This window comes from Grampus griseus (genome assembly GCF_964374135.1).
Source record: "Grampus griseus genome assembly, chromosome: 17".
Taxonomy (NCBI): domain Eukaryota; kingdom Metazoa; phylum Chordata; class Mammalia; order Artiodactyla; family Delphinidae; genus Grampus; species Grampus griseus.
In genome coordinates this window covers 29,142,399-29,163,435 of record NC_139011.1, presented here as the reverse complement: position 1 = coordinate 29,163,435, position 21,037 = coordinate 29,142,399, and the positions used below count along the sequence as shown (strand labels likewise).

The 21,037-nt window shown below is 39.8% G+C and overlaps 1 protein-coding gene across 1 annotated transcript in view; it reads right to left on the bottom strand.

The window, feature by feature from the left end:
- EIF3E (eukaryotic translation initiation factor 3 subunit E) overlaps positions 1-12,218 on the bottom strand; it is a 50,486-nt gene extending 38,268 nt beyond the window's left edge. Inside the window, exons 1-4 of the mRNA XM_082675127.1 lie at positions 12,105-12,218; positions 5,862-5,976; positions 4,135-4,252; positions 317-359 (exon numbers count right to left, since the gene is read on the bottom strand). Coding sequence (XP_082531253.1) covers positions 317-359; positions 4,135-4,252; positions 5,862-5,976; positions 12,105-12,194 — 366 coding nt within the window. The 5' untranslated portion in view covers positions 12,195-12,218. The remainder of the gene's footprint in view (positions 1-316; positions 360-4,134; positions 4,253-5,861; positions 5,977-12,104) is intronic.
- Between the last annotated feature and the right edge of the window lie 8,819 nt (positions 12,219-21,037).

The window sequence follows — 21,037 nt, the reverse complement described above, 5'->3', positions numbered from 1 at the left end:
TCTAATTCAAATTTAGTTCTGTTTTTACCCACTTGTTTATCCATCAGAAATATAAAATGCTAACTATTACATGATCATTCTGGAACAAACAATTTGAGAATTTCTGTTATCTAAAAAGGTAAGTGTAAGGATATTATTTTCCAATCAGGACCAATTTTTAAAAACTAAAGTTTCAAAAACATACCAGGTATTATGTCTAATAACTTAATCTGGAAATTATACTCTTGTCAAGCCATGAATCTATCTATACCGCACTATTCTTTAATTAACCTTACTACAACATGACAACTAAACAATTTTTTAAAAGACCACTTACACCATGCTTGTCTGCGAGGTAGTCAAACAGCATCCGACCATCCCTTAATAATAAAAAAACAAAAATTATTGTAATTTATAGACCACAGAAAACAAAACAAGCCTATTCAACTTCTATCTTATTACTCACATAAAGCCAATTTAATTATATTAATACTTAAACACTAAAAATAAAACTTCCGGAATAAAATAAACAGAACATTACATGTTTTGAACATAAGGAATAGGAACTCAAGGACAACTGCAAACTTAACATTTCACTTTCAGATTTCTTTACCTGTAATTGAAAATCATGTGTTCTGATTCACCACATGATCTAAGTTTTTTAGGTAATAAAACCAGAACATTCTGACTATTCTTATAGTGAGGTCAGTGAGGTCTACTTAGGTGTTAACCTACTGAGAATGGAATCTGCTCTCTTGAGGATACTTTTCTAATAGGTAATATATTCTTAAAATAGGATAGAGATGGAAATAATGTACTATACAAACAAGGAGGAATTAATCCTGTACATAAATTTTGCCCCCTCCACAATGTTAGTATTTCTCATACAGACAGTGATTTGGCAAATTTACAAGACTAATAAATCATGCCTAACTCACATGCTATCTATGCTACATACTCTATATGATCATTATTCATACCAAAGTGTCAAATAACCCAAGGTAACATTTTTAAAATTAGCTTTGCATAACTTGAGATGTTGGCAGCCTTGTAAAAGACAAATTGATGACAAAGACACCAAGGAACAAGTGACAGGTGGCAGAGTTGCCCGCCTTCTGGGCATTTGCAAAAATGAAACCATTTTCTTATGCTCATTGTAAGAATGAATACCGTGGCATGTCTTTTGGGAGCATAATTTTACTTGAAGGTTTAATGGGGAGGGGATATGTTACCACTAAAATTAACATGAACATATTATAATACTAAATAAAAACATGCATGAAATTTTAACATAAAGAGATCTCAAAAAAAAACCCTTAACACTTCCTGTAGGTCATAGTGAATAACTTTGTGTTATACGCCTTACACCTCAGGTATATAATCACTGTCCTCTGGCTGATACGGTATTTCTGGGAAAGTATGAGAAGTACAAAACTACATATTCAATGAAATTTTAAAATGGGGAATCGGCAGGGAGAGGTTATTACTTTGAAAATGAATAGGTTATAAATTAGATTACAAGTTTTTACCCCATTTCCATCCTTTCATTTATCTCCAATTTATTGCCTATTAAGCTAAAAGGAGTTATCTTTTTCTAATATTTAGTGAACAAATCTATATTCATCTTATTCATACCTTAATCCAATTACTTCCCAGTATTTAAGTGACTAGACTAAACTTAGAATTAAAATCCTAAATTTTCTGTCGTACCCTAACATCTGGATTATTTCAGCTGTCCCTTTGTGGGCACTTACACGTGACTTGAAGGGCTACAATTACTCATGATATTCTAAGTGTATACTAGTATACACAGACACACAGAGATAGCTATATACAGGCTATATACATATATATGAAAATACATATATATAATAGCTTTGTTAAGATATAGTTATCTCTGTATATATATACATACTATATAACATGGCACATTATAGTAAGGTATAGTAATTGTATAGTATTTGCTGCTTTTCTAAAACATATCTGGTAACACTTTCTCAAATCACAAATGAAAACTTAGAGCCAATCGCTCTAAAAATTTGGTTTGATGACATATCCTAAGAACTCAAGGTGCAACATGGTAAAATCCTAAACAATTCCTCAGGTGAATATATTGATAGAAAAGATTTACCACAATGGCAATATTCAGTTTTAGTAGAAGACTATTTTTAAACATTTTTAATGACCCAAAGGGCTTCAATTAGTAAAGCCAGAGTAGGGTAACATGCTTTCTTTATAAACTAAACAATAAGTCTATTTCTAGCTAAGAGGAAATCAGGAATAAAATATAACCATATCAGCTCTATACTACCCTCCTTGGGCTGAGCATGGAAGGATATGAGACAACGTAGCAAAGTGATAGAGTGAGCTCAGTTTTCCCATACATTGAGCAACCCATGTACTCTAGGTATTGCCCAGGCACAGTTTCTCAACCTCAGGACTAATGACATTTTGAGCTGGGTAATTCTTTTGGGGGAAGTGAGGGTACTGCCTGATGCACTGTAGGATGTATAGCAGCATCCCTGGCCTCTCCTCTTTAGATGCTGGTAGCACCTCTCCAGCTGTGACAACCAAAAATGTCTCCAGACATTCCAAATGTCCCCTGGGAAGGGGGGAGGGGGGGAGCGGCTCAGCATAATCAGATTTGGATTAATTGGTAAAGAAGTTCTAAAAAAAATTTAGTTATTAACATTCATAATTAAGGACTTCCTCGTCCCTACACAATAAAGATAAATGAAAAAAGCAGATAAAGCTATCTCTTAAACTGTGAACTTTTAGACTGGGTTACTAAAGTATGAATTAACATTTGTATTAATCCAGAAAACAGAATTTTTAGAATTCAAATTAAGGAGAGGTTACCTGAAGGCAACAGAAATAAAAGCAAAAATAAACAAATAGGACCTAGTCAAAATTACAAGCTTTTGTACAGCAAAAGAAACCATAAACAAAACAAAAAGACAACCTACTGACTGGGAAAAAACATTTGCAAATGATGCAACCAACAAGGGCTTAACTTCCAAAATACACAAACAGCTCATACAGGGAATTCCCTGGCAGTCCAGTGGTTAGGACTCTGCGCTTCCACTGCAAGGGCAAGGGCTCAATCCCTGGTCAGGGAACTAAAATCCCGCATGCTGTGGCAAAAACGAACAAACAAAAACACAACAAACAGCTCGTACAACTCAACAACAAAAAAACAACCCAATCGAAAAATGGGCAGAAGACCTAAATAAACATTTCTCCAAAGAAGGCATACAGATGGCCAACAGGCACATGAAAAGATGCTCAACATTGCTAATCATTAGAGAAATGCAAATCAAAACTACAGTGAGGTACCACCTCACACCAGTCAGAAGGGCCATCATTAAATGTCTACAAACAAATGCTGGAGAGGGTGTGGAGAAAAGGAAACCCTCCTACACTGTTGGTGGGAATGTAAATTGATACAGCCACTGTAGAAAACAGTATGGAGGTTCCTTAAAAAACTAAAAATAGAGTTACCATATGATCCAGCAATCCCACTCCTGGGCATATACCTGGATAAAACCATAATTCAAAAAGACACATGAAACCCTATGTTCATAGCAGCACTATTCACGATAGCCGAGACATGGAAACAACCTAAATGTCCAATGACAGATGAATGGATAAAGAAGATGTGGTACATATAAACAATGGAATACTGCTGAGCCATAAAAAAGAAAGAAATAATGCCATTTGCAGCAACAAAGACAGACCCAAAGATTATCATACTAAGTGAAGTAAGTCAGAAAGAGAAAGACAAATACCATGTGATATCACTTATATGTGGAATCTAAAATATGACACAAATGAACTACAAAACAGAAACAGACTCACAGACACAGAGAACAACAGACTTGAGGCTGCCAAGGGGGAGGGGGTGGTGGAGGGATGGATTGGGAGTTTGGGATTAGCAGATGCAAACGATTATATACAGAATGGATAACCAACAAGGACCTAGTGTATAGCACAAGGAACTATTTTCAATATCCTGTGATAAACCATATGGAAAAGAATACGAAAAATAATATGTATATATATGTATAACTGAATCACTTTGCTGTACAGCAGAAATTAATCAACACTGTAAATCAACTATACTTCAATAAAATAATTTTAAAAAAAAGAGGTTACCTGGTTGACTGCATTTGCCTTGTAGTTTCTGGATCTTCAAACATCTTCACAATAGGTTCAGTTTCTGCCTGAAGCTGTTTCAGTTGTGCAACAACGGTGGTTCTTTTTTCTCTCAAAGCTAATTAAAAATGCAAAGGAGTACTATAATGTTAAACTATATTGCTCACTATGAGGATGTCTCTGGAAATTTTTCAGTCTATCTAAATTGTGCATTTATTTATCCCCAATATATGCATATGCCAGGAGCCACCAACTCAGTAACTTCCTCAGATCCAATTTCTTCTTTCTAGCACTGCAAAGGCACATAAAGGAACAGTGAATCCTCTTCTTACTCTTAGAAGAAACTGAGGAATATACAGATACAGCCTAGGAGAAGGAGCTGTTGAGGAAACAATTATCTAACTCTACATTTCAGACACTTCATCCTCAGTGTTTTTATATTTGTTTTCATTGAATTCTTTCAGGAGATTATCCCACAGTTTCTGAAGAGGCTCAGAGGGGTTTACATATTATTACTACAGGTTTTCAACTAGGTTGAATGGAATTTAAATCCAGTCAATAATTTCTCTTTTCACTTTAAATCTAGTTCTGTAATCTCTCAAAACCAATTCTATAGTTTCTTTTTACCACATCATGAAGTCAGAGAAAACTTGCACATAATTTACCCTGTTAGCATGTTTTAAAGTTTCACTAAGAAATAGTTTACTTTTTTACCACAAACTAAAATTTAAAGAGCTACTGTTCTTGCAGGGAACTATAATAGAAGTCAAAATAGTGATTATGTTTTATGTAATAATTTCTACATTATATATTAGAAAGTACTAATACTAGGAGAGTGTTTCTCAAACACAGACGGGATCTGTGATCAAATTTTGAGAAATGTCAATTTAAACAAAGTAAACTGTATTTCTCTACTGAGTTCTTATAATCTTTTAAAATACTATGTGCATAGTGGGTTTTTCTGTTTGCTTGTTTTAAGAACATCTATTACTACAGAAAACAAGGATTTCGAAATATACCACAGCAGTTCCCTAATTTGAGTGCTGGTCTTCAGCCAACATTTTCTGGTTAAGTAGATCTGTGGTATGGCACAAGAATTTGCATTTCTAACAAGTTCTCCCAGGTGAGCTGAGGATGCTGGTTCTGGGGACCATGCTTTTGAGAACCCAGATGCTTCAAGACAAAAAAGAAATCTCTAAGGCACACAAGATGCCAACTGAAAAAGTCAAAAAACTGCAAAATTCCCAGATAATTCTAAGGAAGCAATCTGATTAATAAGTACAACTTTGATGCTGCATACTATGAACTGCAGACATTTGATGACCATGTTTTAAAGTAGTTTCACACATTTTACAGGGTCCCCAACCCCCGGGCTGCAGACCAGTTGGTTAGGAATCCAGCTGCACAGCAGGAGGGAAGCAGCGGGCAAGGGAGCAAAGCTTCATCTGCAGCTCCCCATCGCTCGCACTGCCCCCTGAACCATCCCCTTGCCACCCCCAGACCATGGAAAAACTGTCCTCCACAAAACCGGTCCCTGGTGCCAAAAAGGGTGGGGACCACTGCTTTAGAAGACCTGTAACCTTCATACTACCTTTCATCCAAAGAACTTTAAATCATTCAAATACTTATTAAGACTTCTGGCTAAAGCACTTTTATAAATCACAAAACTTTTAATACACGTGGCCTCAGCTCACAAGTCAAGCTTCAGATGTAATGACAAAACTTACCATGAGGAATATCATCAGAATAAAGGTTTTTGTATACATCCATAGCAAAGTCTACCATGTTGGTATCACTAAGAAGATCCAATTTCCCTTGTAACAATTCTTTTTCATTATATATCTGCAAGAGAAAATTACTTTCTAATGAATAAATTGAAGTTCCCTCAAGTAAAGTGGTTAATATTAAGATAGTGTACCTGGAAACATATGTCCTGAACTATTTTTTTAATAAAATATATACTATTAATTCACCCTCCTACAACAAGGCAAGCAATCAGCCTACAGAGACATAAAATATTTTGTTTACCTAGCAACTTTAAAATAAAGGCAATTACATACCACAAAGCCATTCCCACCAACTTCATTTTTTAATGTGTCCCTACATGTCATCTCTTAGTCTTTCTAGAACAAGGCTGTGAGTAAATAAACCACACCAACTCCCCTGATAAGCACATAGTATTGTTGACTCCTCTCCACATTCAGGTAACTAAGAATCAACCGTTAAATGTTTTACCTTCTTAGTCTCTCTCACATCCACATGATGCCTACCCATTTCTCGTTGAGGTGGCCTCTCCTTTTTCCCCCACATACTTTTCCACTAAATAGTTAAAATCCTTTATAATGCTTCCCATCCACACCCCTGAAACAAATTGGCACCCATTCTTTCAGTCAACCTTGTCATATCAGGTTTTAGCTTTTGCAAAGAGTTCAAGAAACGTAATTTAACCCACAGTTCAGGAACCAAATAGATACATAAGCAAACTCACATAAACATGAAGTGTAGTGAGCAATATGTTAAGGATTCTACACAATAGCATTCAAGGAGAGAGAAAGTAACATAATTCAAAACAATTTTTAATCAAATAGTCAAGATAAGGTTTCGGCAAAAGAAAAGATTTTTGTACTAAATCTAATTTTGTCAAGCAAAGAAAAATGAAGGAAGATTATACAACATTTTACTACCCATGAAAAGAAAAGATAAAGGTGGTCAAACGGTATAGCCATGAGATCAAACCTGAACCTTCCAAACTACATAAAGAACTCCTACAAAACAGTAAGAAAAAATAGACAATCCAATTGAACATGGCTAAAAGATTTTAAATAGGCACTCCACAAGAGCACAACCAAATGGCCAACAAACACCAGAAAAAGCCCTCAACCGCATCAGTCATAAAGAAAATGTAAATTAAAATCACACTAAAAAAACTGGACAATACCAGTGTTGGTATAGTTGCAGAGTAACTGAACACCTTCTCTGCTGGCAGAACTACAACCACTTTGGAAAACTTTTTATCTTCTAAAGCTAAAATATTCTTTAACCCAGCAATTCTACTCCTAAGTACCCAACAGAAATGGGTACGTATACTCAAAGGACATTACCAAGAATGTTCCCAGCAGAACTATTTGTAACAGCCAAGTCCTATCAACATTAGACTGGATAAATAAATTGCAGTTATTTAGGATGTTGGCAACGTTTTATTTATTGATCTGCATGGTGGTCACACATAAGTGTTTTTCCTTTGGGGGAAAAAAGCATTTATAGTTGCTCACTTTTCTTTTCTTTTTTTTTTTTTTTTTTTTTTTTTGCGGTACGCGGGCCTCTCACTGCCGTGGCCTCTCCTGTTGCGGAGCACAGGCTCTGGAGGCGCAGGCTCAGCGGCCATGGCTCACGGGCCCAGCCGCCTGGGCATGTGGGATCCTTCCGGACCGGGGCACGAACCCGCGTCCCCTGCATCGGCAGGCGGACTCTCAACCACTGCACCACCAGGGAAGCCCAGCTCACTTTTCTGTTCACATATTATACTTGATAAAAAGTTTACTTTAAAAAAAAAAAAAAGAAATTTCCTTTCAGTTTGCCCCATAGAAACCCTAATCTTAGGTGAAAACATCCTCTTCCTGGCATGCCACCTCTCCTCACCACTTCATCAATAGCTTTTAATTTGTAATGTTTCTCCCAACTGCAGATCCAAAGCATTTCTCCTCTGCCATCAGACCTCACTGGGCTCTTCTTAAATCTATATCTGCTTATACCATCCTCTCTAAATTTTATCTCATAGGCACATTTATTCTGTAAAGAAAAGACAGTAAGATTTTGTGAGCCAAAAAGCAAAAATCAAGGATACTATATATAAGTACCATAAGAGAGAAAAGCTTCAATTTTCTTTTTGAAATAAAAAATATAATATGTTATAAAATTTTCTGTAATACAGTTCTACTAATGAGAAGAATGGAATTCTTTTTGGGCAGGAAACGTTTCACTTAACCTGTGTACAGTTATTGTTCTATAATTGAGAAAGGTTGCAAATCTTGCACCTGTTAAAAATTTTTTTTAGCTGAGACTATACAAAACAGGCAGAGAGGGTTGTATCTGGCTCACAGGTTATAGTCTGCCAACACAGTCTATCAACCTCTTGAAAACAACTCCTACTTTTTAATAGATTAAAAATCTTCTTTTGACATTTCCTGCTATCATCCTCCACAAATCCAACATCCATACTGATGATTCTTTAAAACCTCAAGCCTTAAAATTCCTTTATCCCGCAAATCATAACAACTTTCATCAGCTCATCTCTAAGACTTTTAACTTACATTCATCACCTCTTCCACTATTACCTCTAAAATGGTTCATCACCCTCAACATACCCTCTGTTCTTTCTAATTTTTACATCACCCTATTTGGTTGTCACTTTCTACATTAGTTTGGATATTGTTTTTGGCTATTTCAAAGCCCTTCTTTTTAGCGGTTAACATTTATTCCATTCATTTTCTCCAACCAAATACAATCAATGTCTATCTCTAGCACTGGAAAAAAGTTCCCTCTTTTCTATGTTATGGCTAAGGTCACCTATAAAATGTTTCAGAACTAGGCAATAATGTTATTCAATCACATCTGTGCTTTTCTCTAATCAGCAAACCTTTTCATCAATCTCTAGATGGCATTTATTTATCACCAGCCTACCTCCACATATTTCTATACTACTCAAATAAACTACCATTTCTCTCACTCCAAGAATGACCACTTATAAATGTGTGATTTCCAATCTCAGTTGGGCCCTCCAAACTTACCAATCCTTGCATTTGTCTTTGGTCAGTTTCCTCAGTCACCATTTCCAGTCTTTATTTCCCTCCTCAAAACCCCAGTTGAGGAATTCCCTGGTGGCACAGTGGTTGAGAATCCGCCTGCCAATGCGGGGGACATGGGTTCGATCCCTGGTCCGGGATGATCGCACATGCCGTGGAGCAACTGGGCTTGTGCACCACAACTACTGAGCCTGCGCTCCAGAGCCCACGGGCCGCAACTACTGAGCCCACGTGCTGCAAACTACTGAAGCCCGCGCACTTAGAGCCTGTGCTCCGCAACAAGAGAAATCACCGCAATGAGAAGCCAACGCACAGCAAAGAAGAGTAGCCCCTGCTCACCGCAACTAGAGAAAAAGCCTGCACACAGCATCGAAGACCCAATGCAGCCCAAAACAAACAAAACTTAAAAAAACAAACAAACAAAGCCAATTGAATGCCTCTCATATAGGATGGCCTAGCCTCCTAATAGAAAACACTTAGGAGTACCTACTCTGTCCCAGAAGACTAAATACTTTATATGTACTATTTCATGTAATTTTTCTAACAACCCTATGAGGCTGGTGGTAGTACCAACACTTTATGCATGAGAAAAGGCTTAGTTAAGATGGGAAGGAGGGGCTTCCCTGGTGGCGCAGTGGTTGAGAGTCCGCCTGCCGATGCACGGGACACGGGTTCGTGCCCCGGTCCGGGAAGATCCCACATGCTGCGTTGTGGCTGGGTCCATGAGCCATGGCCGCTGAGCCTGCGCATCCGGAACCTGGGCTCCGCAACGGGAGAGGCCACAACAGTGAGAGGCCCGCGTACCGCGCAAAAAAAAAAGATGGGAAAGAAACTGTTCTCAAGTGCACAAAGGTATTAAGTGACAGAGCCAGGATCTTAATCCAGGTCCCAATTCAGTACCCAGGCTGCTAAACACTATCTGGCCTTCCACTTCACTTGAGAATAAAGAACACTAAGGTTCAAATATATATTCACTCATTTATTAAACAGTCATGAGAAGCCCTTATGCCAGACTCTATCTGCTGAGAACACAGCAAGGAAATAAAACAAAGCTCCTGCTCCAATGGAGTTTATATTTTCCAACATATTGATACTATAAATATATTCAATTGATACCCTCACGTGTCATGATCATTGACTATCCTAACCATCTAGCCTTCAAAACTCAACTTCAAGCCTCTCTTCCTCAGAATCCTTTCTGTACCTCTTCAATTTTGATAGCACTCTGCCACTACTTCTGACATTTATTACTCTTAGCCTTATAATTACAGACCTCTATCTCCACGAAAGGATGAGTTTTTTAGTGATGAGATGTCTGGATTTTATCTTGGATTTCTCACAATTCCACGGTAGTCCTATACTTAGTAATTGATAAATAAATACTCCAGCATCTGTCTTCCCCTTGGTGTATCACAGCCATCTTACCAACATTCTCTCCAAGGAAACAGGTTTTGAGCAGTTATTTTCCACTGATTCTCAGCTGCCGTTCACAGTTTTGGTCTTGCCCTATGAAAAACTAATTTACACTTATGTATTCCTCCCTTTCATCTGTCTGCATTGAAAAACAAAAGTGTAAAGACACATTACAAAAATATGAAGTTTGGCTAGTTCAGAAGCATAGAGGATATTTTTCTATTCCTTGATCTTTGGTAAATTATCCTAAATTATCCAAAAGAGAAACAGAAGGCAGACTGGGCTGTTTTATGCAAGTTCTACAATACAGGTTAAGTACATCCCATAAAAGAAAAATCAAGACAAAAGCATTTCAAGATAAAGCTTTATATGGCAAGGCATTCTTGAATATTTATTGAAAGTAAACTTTGCTGTTCCCTAATATCATTAACTTTAGAGTTGTGTGTAGGTGTTTAGAAAAGGTTCATATGAATTTGAGGGTTATACCTATCCAATGAACCATGGGAAAATGTTAAAACTTATCAGAAAAATTTAATGTTTATTTGTAGGGCTTTTTTGTTTTATTGCTGTTGGAACACACAAAATCTACTCCCCAAATCTAGAGTGCCCTAAGTAGACTTGCGGTTTAATCTGCTTCTAGAAATAGAACGCATTTTTCTGACCAATATTCTAATTCCTTCATCACAGTAATATTACTTTATTGTAACTATTAAAATAATATCAATTTCCCAATAAACTACGGTATAACTAAGCCTAGTATCTCCAAACTTTTAGGACTGAGATATTTTTAAATGAGGTACTAGGACCAAATACTTTTTCAAGATATCCGGAATAGCTCAATGAACATTAACAACCAATTTAAATCACTCGAAGTCTGTACATCTATACACCGAAAAACAACTCTTAAGATAAAATTACTGTCGGATTATTTTTTGGGGTCCCCTCTCCACTAGACAAAATTTGCTACGCTTGGGCTTCCCTGGTGGCGCAGTGGTTGAGAGTCCGCCTGCCGATGCAGGGGACACGGGTTCGTGCCCTGGTCCAGGAGAATCCCACATGCCACGGAGCGGCTGGGCTCGTGAGCCATGGCTGCTGAGCCTGCGCGTCCGCGGCCTGTGCTCCGCAACGGGAAAGGCCACAGCAGTGAGAGGCCCGCGTACCGCAAAAAAAAAAAAAAAAAAAAAAAAGCTACGCTTCTAGGAAGTGGCTATTTACCGAAACACCAGTTAAACTCCTTGCAAAGAACTCCCAACTTTACGGAAACCAAAGGGCTAGATATTTAAGTGTAAGAAAATCATTCCAAACGATCCGGCAAGCAAAAACACAAAGCCACGGTCACCCCTCCTACTGTGCCCAAAAGAAAAATTTAAATCTCTAACAGTCCAATTTGCTTCTCGAAGCCAGCTTTATGTTAAGCTCAAGCATTAATACAGGGAAGCCAGCCAATCGTCAACTTCCAAGAGGAACGATGCGGAAGTCCCAGCGGCACTGGCACCTCAAGAAGTGAAGCAGAGACCCCTCCCTTTCTCCCCTGAGTTTCATATTGTCACCTCACCCCTACTCACGGCCGAATTCCGCGGTGCTAATCAACAGGGACGACGCTTAACTACCAGCAAATCCTTACTGCCCGACTCGGGACCAAACTCAGGGCCGCCTCACACGTGGGTAAGGCCTAAGGCTACCGCCACCGCCTTTCGGCCTTGCCCCGCATCTCACGCGCTCCCACGCCTTCCTCGCGCTCAAAAACCCACTCACCTCCTTTACGGAGAGAAACTCAAGCAACGGAAAGACTAGATGCCGATCCAAAAAGTGCGCGATGCGAGTAGTCAAGTCGTACTCCGCCATCTTGCCAAGGAAAAGAGAAGTGTGCGGTCGCTAAAACTTTATTGATAGCGCCGACAAACGAACGGACAAGACCCTTACTGCGCATGTGCAGTGGTTAAACCAGCCAAAGGAAAGGGGCGGGGTTCAGCCCCGAGCGCTCAGGGAACAATAGCGCATGCGCGAGGTCCTCCCTCCCTTCCTCCTTCCCGGCAACTCTGGGACGGGGTGGATGGGCGGGCAAAATTCCTTTTGTTTGCAAGTTTGTAGGTGTCCCGCAATCCGTTCCGTTAACAAATACTGAAAACTCAGAATTGATTGCTGAGGCAATGTCATTTGTATTGGAGATGCGGCAAAGGACAAGATAATGAGGCCCCTGCTCTCCAGAAAATTAAGTACAAGGAGGAATAGCTGAGCTTTTATTTGGTGTATAGTAATCGTTTTGTAAGCATTTGTTAAATTAAGATGGGATGGTCTTCTAGACAAAAAACAGTGAAATAATTTCAGATTATAGTAAAAGCCATAACTTGGTGTCAGGGGGGCAGGGAGGTGAGGGACGCGGTGCCAGTTTGGGGCTTTTCAATTAGGGTGTTTAGATAAAACTCAGGGTTACAATTTAGTCGAGGTTGTGGTAAGAGAAGCAGGTGACCAAAATTAGAGCCTGGGTGGAAACATGCCTGGTGGAAGCACAGCAAAGACAAAGTCCATGAGACAGGAAAGGGCTTGGTGTCCTTCAAAAACTGAGTATCCTACCAGACTGGAGAGTGAGGTTACAGACATGGAGAAGGGCCAGGTCTCCATTAAGGTAGGGAATGTGAGTATTTTATTCTAAGTACTCTTGTCTCCTTGTCGTCTTTCAGACCTCTGCATTTTGGAGTGCCTTTGGAGTGTCTTGGACCTTTTCACTCTCTAGGCCAATGCCCTAAGTGATGTCATTCAACCTAAGGGCTTTAAATGCAATCCACACATTGACAACTCCCAAATTAGAGCCCCAGCACAAACTATTAGTTAACAGCTAATAGTCCACATATTAGTTAACAGCTAATACTCCATATATCCAACATCTCAACATTAACGTGTCCAAAAGCAAATTCCCCATGTAGCTCGTCAAAACCTGCTCCGTTTACACTCTTCTCCACCTCAGTGAATGCCCACTCCATCTGTCCAGTTGTTCAGACCCAAAACCTTGGAGTCGTCCTTGACTTTTCTCTTTCTCTTATACTCTACATTGACTTCACCAACAAATCCTCTGGTTCTACCTTTAAAGCATGTCCTGATCAATCAGTTCACAGCACCTACAAAGTTAATCCCTACTCCAAAACACCATTATCACTTGCTTTGGTTTTTGAAATAGTCTTTTCACGAATCACCTTGCTTCCCCTCTTTTCCTCCTGTGGTTTATTCTCCATATATAAGCCAGAGTGACTTTTAAAAGTCAGATTATGCTCAAAACCCTGCAGGCCTTGTAATCTCACTCAGAGAAAAACATATGTCTCAAAATAGCCTAAAAAGCCCTGCACCATCTGGACCCGTTACCTCTCTTACCTCATCTTCTCTATCTCCTCCTCTTGCTCATTCTACCACAGCCCTAAGGAACCACTCTGTAGATTTTCCCATTCAGGACTTTCAAATGAATGGAATAACATGATATATGGCCTTTGGGGTCTGACTTTTTTCACTTTACTTAATGTTTTCAAGGTTCATCCAAGTTGTAGCATGTATCAGTACTTCATTCCTTTTTAGGTCTGATTAATATTCCATTATATGGACATACCACATATTATTTACCCATCCATCCACTGATGGACATTTGGTTTTTTTCTACTTTCTGGCTACTATGAATAATGCTGCTATAAACATTCGTGTACACATGTTTACGTGGACATATGTTTTCAGTTCTCTTACATATATATTCGGAGGTGGAATTGCTGTGTTATACGGTAACTCTACGTTTAATTATTTGAGGAACCATCAGAGTATACTATAAGTTTGTATGATGTTACCACTGGAAGAAACTGAGTAAAGGGTACACGGGATCTTCATGTATTATTTCTTACAACTGCTTGTGAATCCACAATCAGAATAAAAGTCTAATTAAAAAAAACAGTGACTCCTAGACTTTGGGCTTAAAAAACTGGATACCTACTGGTGACAGTAAAAGGTGGGTGGGGGAATGGCAAAGGAATATGTATGAGTGCTAAAATCAGAAATTCTGTTTCAGACAGAATAACATTCCTATTAGCTACCCAAGTGATGCTGTCTAGTATGCAAATGGAGATACTGGGCTTCCCTGGTGGCACAGTGGTTGAGAGTCCGCCTGCTGATGCAGGGGACACGGGTTCGTGCCCCGGTCCGGGAAGATCCCACATGCCACGGAGCAGCTAGGCCCGTGAGCCATGGCCGCTGAGCCTGCGCGTCCGGAGCCTGTGCTCCGCAACGGGAGAGGCCACAACAGTGAGAGGCCCGCGTACCACAAAAAAAAAAAAAAAAAAAAAATGGAGATACTATTCTGGATCAGTTGATACAGTTGTTAATCACTTACCATCCGTGTAACCTTGTACTAGCTGTTTTCAAGGATTTGGGAGTATGATATGATCTCTGCCATAGTGTCATTACAGTATTGTTGGGAAAGCAAGGCTGAATTTCCATGAAGCAAAGAATAAGTGGTGGTATAGGCTGCTGTATTGTAGGGGATAGTCTTTGTAGCCTCTAAGAGGTGATAGCTGTAATATGAAGTTTCCTGTAAGCCCAGAGACCAAAGCTGTAATAGAATATAGACAGGAAAAGAGGAAGTTAAAGAGAGAAAAAGCAGGAACTGAGGCTTCCAGCAGAAGTGAGCCGCAGCAGAGGAAGGAAGGAAGCAGGTAGAAGTACGGAAACTTGCCAAAAAGGAACAGAGAGCATCTTTGAGAAGCAGTGAGAAATAAGATGCAATTCAATTTGATTAACATTTTGAACTTTTAATATGCCAGGTACTAAGCTAGGTGTTAATGGGACTATATAATCCGTAAGAGCTAGTCTCTGGCCCAGGAGCTTTCAATCTAATAGGTAGCAATTATTTGTTCATTCATTCAATATAAATTGAACACCTGCAATATGCTAAGCACTGGTCTAGGTCCTGGGAATATAGCAGTAAAGAAAACAAATTGCCTTCTCTAAAGAAGCTTATATTCAAGTTGGGGGAGACAGATAAAAACATATTAACAAATACATAATTTGTCCAGTGGTGATAAGTGCTATGAAGAACAATAGGCAGGGTGAGAATGATGGGAAAAAGTTGCTAATTTATATAAAGTGGTCAGAGAAGGCGTCTCTAATAAAGTAGAATTTGAAAAGAGATATGAAGGAAGTGAGGGTGCCTGTGGCTGCCTAGAGGAGAAAAAGCCAGGTGAAGGAACATTAAGTATCAATGTATGGAACTGATTGAGCAAGGGGAAGTGTGGAAGAAGATGAGTTCAGAGAGGGAGTGGTGGGACAGATGACATAATGCTTTGTAGGCCACAGTAAAGACTTTGGGTTGCATTCTGAAGGAGGTGGGAAGGTACTGGAGGGTTTTGAGCAGAGAAGGCATATAATCAGTGTTTATGCTTTTAAAAAAGGCCACTTTGAGGGTTTGGAAGGGGGTGGGGGAAGAAGCTCATTCACAGAGAGACCAGTTAAGGGACTATTGAAATAACTCAAGCAAGAGATGATGGTGGCTTAGATCAGCATTGGTGGCTTAGGTAGCATTGAAAGAGTTATGGACAGTAGTGAAATTCTGAATATATTCCAAATGCATAGCTAGTAAAATTTGTGCATTAGATGCATTAGATGAGAAGGAGAAGGGGCCAAGATGACTCTAAGGTCTAGAAGAAATGAGAGGCCCTTTGCTAAGATGAGGAAGGGTGTGATAGATGCATGTTTAGAGGAGAGAAATCAAGAGTTAAGTTTTGGACATATTATGTTTGGGATGCCTATTAGACACCTAAGTTGAAATACTGATTAAGCAGTGGTACATATGAATCTGGAATTCAGGAGAAAGGTAAGAGCTGGAGACAGAAGACTAGATCTTGTCAACCTCCTGATGAAATTTAGAACCATGGCACTGGATGAGATCAGACTGTGAGTATGTTGGGAAAAGAGATGAGGAGGGCTAAATCTTAGGCACTTCAACTTGTAGAGGTTGGGATAATTCAGATCAAGTAAAGACAACAGAGAAAGACTGGCCAGGAAGTGGAGGAGGAATGTGGAGGAACAAGAGAAAGTGGTGTTCCAGGCACCAAAGAAGGAGATTGGTCCAAGCACCAAGGAGCAATTAACTGTGTCAAATGGTATGGTTTGTTCAAGATGACAACTGAATACAGTAAGTCCCCTCCATAGGGACGAGTTCCATTCCGAAAGCACGTTCATAAGTCCAATTTGTTTGTAAGTCCAACAAAGTTAGCCTAGGTACCCACCTAACACAATCAGCTATATAGCACTGTACTCTAATAGCTTTCACACAAATAATACATAAAAAGCAAACAGACGCAAAAAATAAAGAAAACATTTTTAATCTTATAGTACGGTACCTTGAAAAGTACAGTAGTACAGTACAATAGGTGGCATACAGGGGCTGGCATCGAGTGAACAGGCAAGAAGAGTTACCGACTGGAGGAGGGAGAGGAGGTGGGAGATGGTAGAACTGAAGGATCCTCAGCAATAGGAGACGGAGGGCAAGCTGCAATTTCACTCATGGCTGACGCTGATGGCACAGGTTCTGGTTCCTTTCTGGATTTAATTCTATCTACCCTCTTAAAAAAAGCGATCCAGTGACGTCTGAGTAATAGCTCTTTTTTTCTCATCTTAGATGACACGGTAGCACTGGATTGCACTCTGAACAGCTGCTGCAACCTTCCTTCATGTACCATTCTACACGGTCCTGTGCCTCAAAAACTAATAGTGCCTCCTCAAATAAAGAAAATCCTCTTGCCACTTCCTGCATCATGAATTTCTTCAGTTCTTCAGTTACTTCTTCTTCCTCTTGTCTCTCTTTGTCCTTTCTCTGGGCCTCCAATTCCTGGTGCTTCTTAGCAGTACCAGCTACATCACCGCCGCTTTTACGCTTGCTTCCAGACATCCTGGGCTTGAAATAAAGATACTGTACTACTGTACTCTATATAGTACTGTACAGTAAAGTACACAAAAGCACAAGCACGTGTAGAGGATGCATGTGACAATGTACACCAGACATGTGAACTAACTTATGTGATTGGACATTTGAATGCACATTCACATCTTTGAAAGCTCGCAACTTGAAGGTTTATACGTAGGGCACTTACTGTGTTGCTCTTTGACTTTCTAAGATATGCAGGTTATTGATGACTTTGATAAAAGCAATTTCAGTGAGTGGTGGATGAAAGTCTGTTTGATGTGAGCTCAAAAGATGGGAGGAGAGAAAGTGAAACACCATATATAAACAGATCTTTTGAGGAATTTTACTAGAAAGGGAAGCAGTAAAATGGAACGATAGATGTTGGGTCTAGGGAGCGTGTTTTAAAAGATGTGTGTATGCTGATAGACATGCTACAGTACTTACATAAATAGCTATCATGGAAGGATAGAGTATTATGACAAGCTGTAGGGAATATGAGAAGAGCATGTGGTCCTAGGCAACTGGCTCCAAACGGAGATTGATTCTCCATGAGGGTAGAGAAAATGGAGAAAGCTTGGTGGATTGGATGTCTTTTGTATTGGAACTGCTGACTTTTAAAACAGATGTGGGAGAGAGCATTACAGGTGGTTCAGGAACGATTTGAACAGTAGAGAGACACAAAAACAGAAGAATATAAGAAATATCTGGGAAAGACAACTTGGGAAGTTGACTGAAGACTGAAGACTATAGAAGAGGATATGCCAGAAAACACAAGACCAGGGCCAAACAGTAGAAAGCTTATGTGAGGAATTTGAAATTCATCTGAAGTCATGAGGAGCCTTAAAATATTTTTGAGTGTGAGAGTGTTTCAGGAAGGTAGTTCTGACTGTCGTGTGGACAGTGAATTGGTTAGGTGAAATGCAGCCAGGCTGTGGAAGATCTTCAAAACCAGACTGGGAAACTTGGATTTGACCAGATAGGCAATGGGAGCCACTCATTAAGTTCTTAAATAGAAAAAGACATGAAGACAGTGGTGTTTTGTCCTTTACAATTAAACTGGAAGTGATTTACAAGAAGGATTAAAGTGGTGACAGATTGGAAACTCTGCTGATTTGCCTGGCTTTTCCCCTGGAATTTTCCTTGCTGGTTTGTGAAAATATCTTATTTCTTTTTATAAGAGAGATTTAGCCCCAAATATGGAAAATCTGACTTTCTTGCTTTAGTCTCTTCCTAGTGTTTTAGTTAAAAAGAGATATTACAGAAGAAAGACAGGCAAGGCCTCACCTGGTAGGATCTAGGTGGTATCAGGTGAAGACTTTCTCATACATTCATCAGATATTGATGCAACACTTTTCATTTGCTGATCACCATGTCAGGCTCTGGGGAAACAAAGAAAGGAAACCAATCCCAGCCTAAAAGGAATTTACGGTTTAGTGGAGGTGACAAGCATGTAAAATATAAAATAATCATAGCACCATGTGAGAGAGTCTATGCACAGATTGTCCGGAGGAGGAAGTGATTTGCTGCCAGTGAAGGCTGGAGTTTCATGGGGAAGGTAACACTGGACTACCTCTACCTGAATAGATGTTTAACTGACTAAGAAAAGGGAAAAGGGGCTTCCCTGGTGGCGCAGTGGTTGAGAGTCCGCCTGCCGATGCAGGGGACACGGGTTCGTGCCCTGGTCTGGGAAGTTCCCACATGCCGCGGAGCGGCTGGGCCCGTGAGCCATGGCCACTGAGCCTGCGCGTCTGGAGCCTGTGCTCTGCAACGGGAGAGGCCACAACAGTGAGAGGCCCGCGTACCACAAAAAAAAAAAGGGAAAAGAATGTTTTAGGCAGAGGGAAGAGCAGGCACACAGACTTGACCTTGAGTAAAAGCATAGTGTGATCAGAGACATTGAGAAGGTCTTTATGCCTAGAAGGTAGCATGTGTGATGGCAAGTGGCAGGACATGAGTCTGAGTTGAGGGGTCAGGGCTGAATTGTCAAGGGCTCTGTGAACTATGCTGAGGAGTTTAGATTCTATCCTGCAGGCCCTTTCTCCTGGTAACTCTTTTATCATGTCTTTGACACACCTTCCTCTGTCTTTCTAGTTCAGGCTCTGATCATCCCTCACACAGATGGACTATTGCAATAGTCATCCAAAGGGTCTCCCTGTCCCTAGCCCTGCACCCATCTAGCCTGTCCTCTGCCCTGCTGTCCTGGTGACCTAAATGTACATCTAACCTTGTTATGAACTGAATCGTGCCCCCCTCTCCTGAAATTCATATGTTGAAGCCCTAGCCTCCAGTACCTTAGAATGAAACTGTATTTGTCGATAGGGTCTTTAAAGAGGTAATTAAGTTAAAATGAGGTCATTGTGGTGAGCCCTAATCCAATAGACTGTGTCCTAATAAGAAGAAGAGATTAGGATAGAAACATGTACAGAGGAAAGACCTTGTGAAGACACAGGGAAAAGATAGTCATCTACAAGCCAAGGAGAGAAGCCTTAGAAGAAACAACCCTGCCAACATATTGATCTTGAAATTCTAGCCTCCAGAATTGAGACAAAAAATTTCTGTTGTTTAAGCCACCCAATCTGTGGTACTTTATTTTGGCAGCCCTAGCAAACTAATACACTCTGCACTTCTAATTTCATATAGTATAACATAAAAACATCTTAGCACACTGTAGGATGTTCTTTAGAACTTTCTCTCTCCAGAGCTGTACACCCCTTCCATGCTAACTTCTGCTTGAATAAGCCATCAAGTTTTTTGCTTCTCTACATTAAGAAGTGAGAAATAGCCCCAAAAAGCAACCTAATTCTACACCTTAAGGAACTAGAAACTGAGCTCAAAATTAGCAGAAGAAAGGAAATAATAAAGATTAGAGCAGAAATAAATAGAGAATAGAAAAACAATAGAAAAGGTTAACCAAACTGAGAGTTGGTTCTCTGAAAAGATAAACAAAATTGACAAACACTTAGCTAGAATAACCAAGGGAAAAAGAGAAGTCCCATATCAACAAAATTATAATTGAAAAAAGAGACATTACAACTGATACCACAGAAATACAAAGGATCATAAGAGGCTACTATGAATGACTATATGCCAACAAATTGGACAACCTAGAACAGATGGAAAAATTCTCATAAATATACAACTTACCAAGGGAGAAATAGAAAATCTGATAGACCAATTACTAGTAAAGAGATTAAAACCATAATCAAAAAACTCACACAGGGGCTTCCCTGGTGGCGCAGGGGTTAAGAATCCGCCTGCCAATGCAGGGGACTCAGGTTTGAGTCCTGGTGCAGGAAGATCCCACATGCCGTGGAGCAACTAAGCCCGTGCGCCACAACTACTGAGCCTGTGCTCTAGAGCCCGCAAGCTACAACTACTGAAGCCCACGTGCCTAGAGCCCGTGCTCCACAACAAGAGAAGCCACCGCAATGGGAAGCCTGTACACCGCAACGAAGAGTAGCCCCCACTTGCCACAACTAGAGAAAGCCCGTGCACAGCAACAAAGACCCAACGCAGCCAAAAATAAATAAATTTATTTTTAAAAAAATCTCCAACAAAGAAAATCCCAGGACCAGATGGCTTCACTGGTGAATTTTAAAAAATTTAATAAGAAATTAACATCAAACCTTCTCAAACGCTAACAAAAAATGAAGGGGAGGGCACTCTCAAACTCATTTTATGAGATCAGCATTATCCTGATACCAAAACTGCAAGGCACACTGCTAGAAAAGAAAACCACAGGCCAATATCCCTG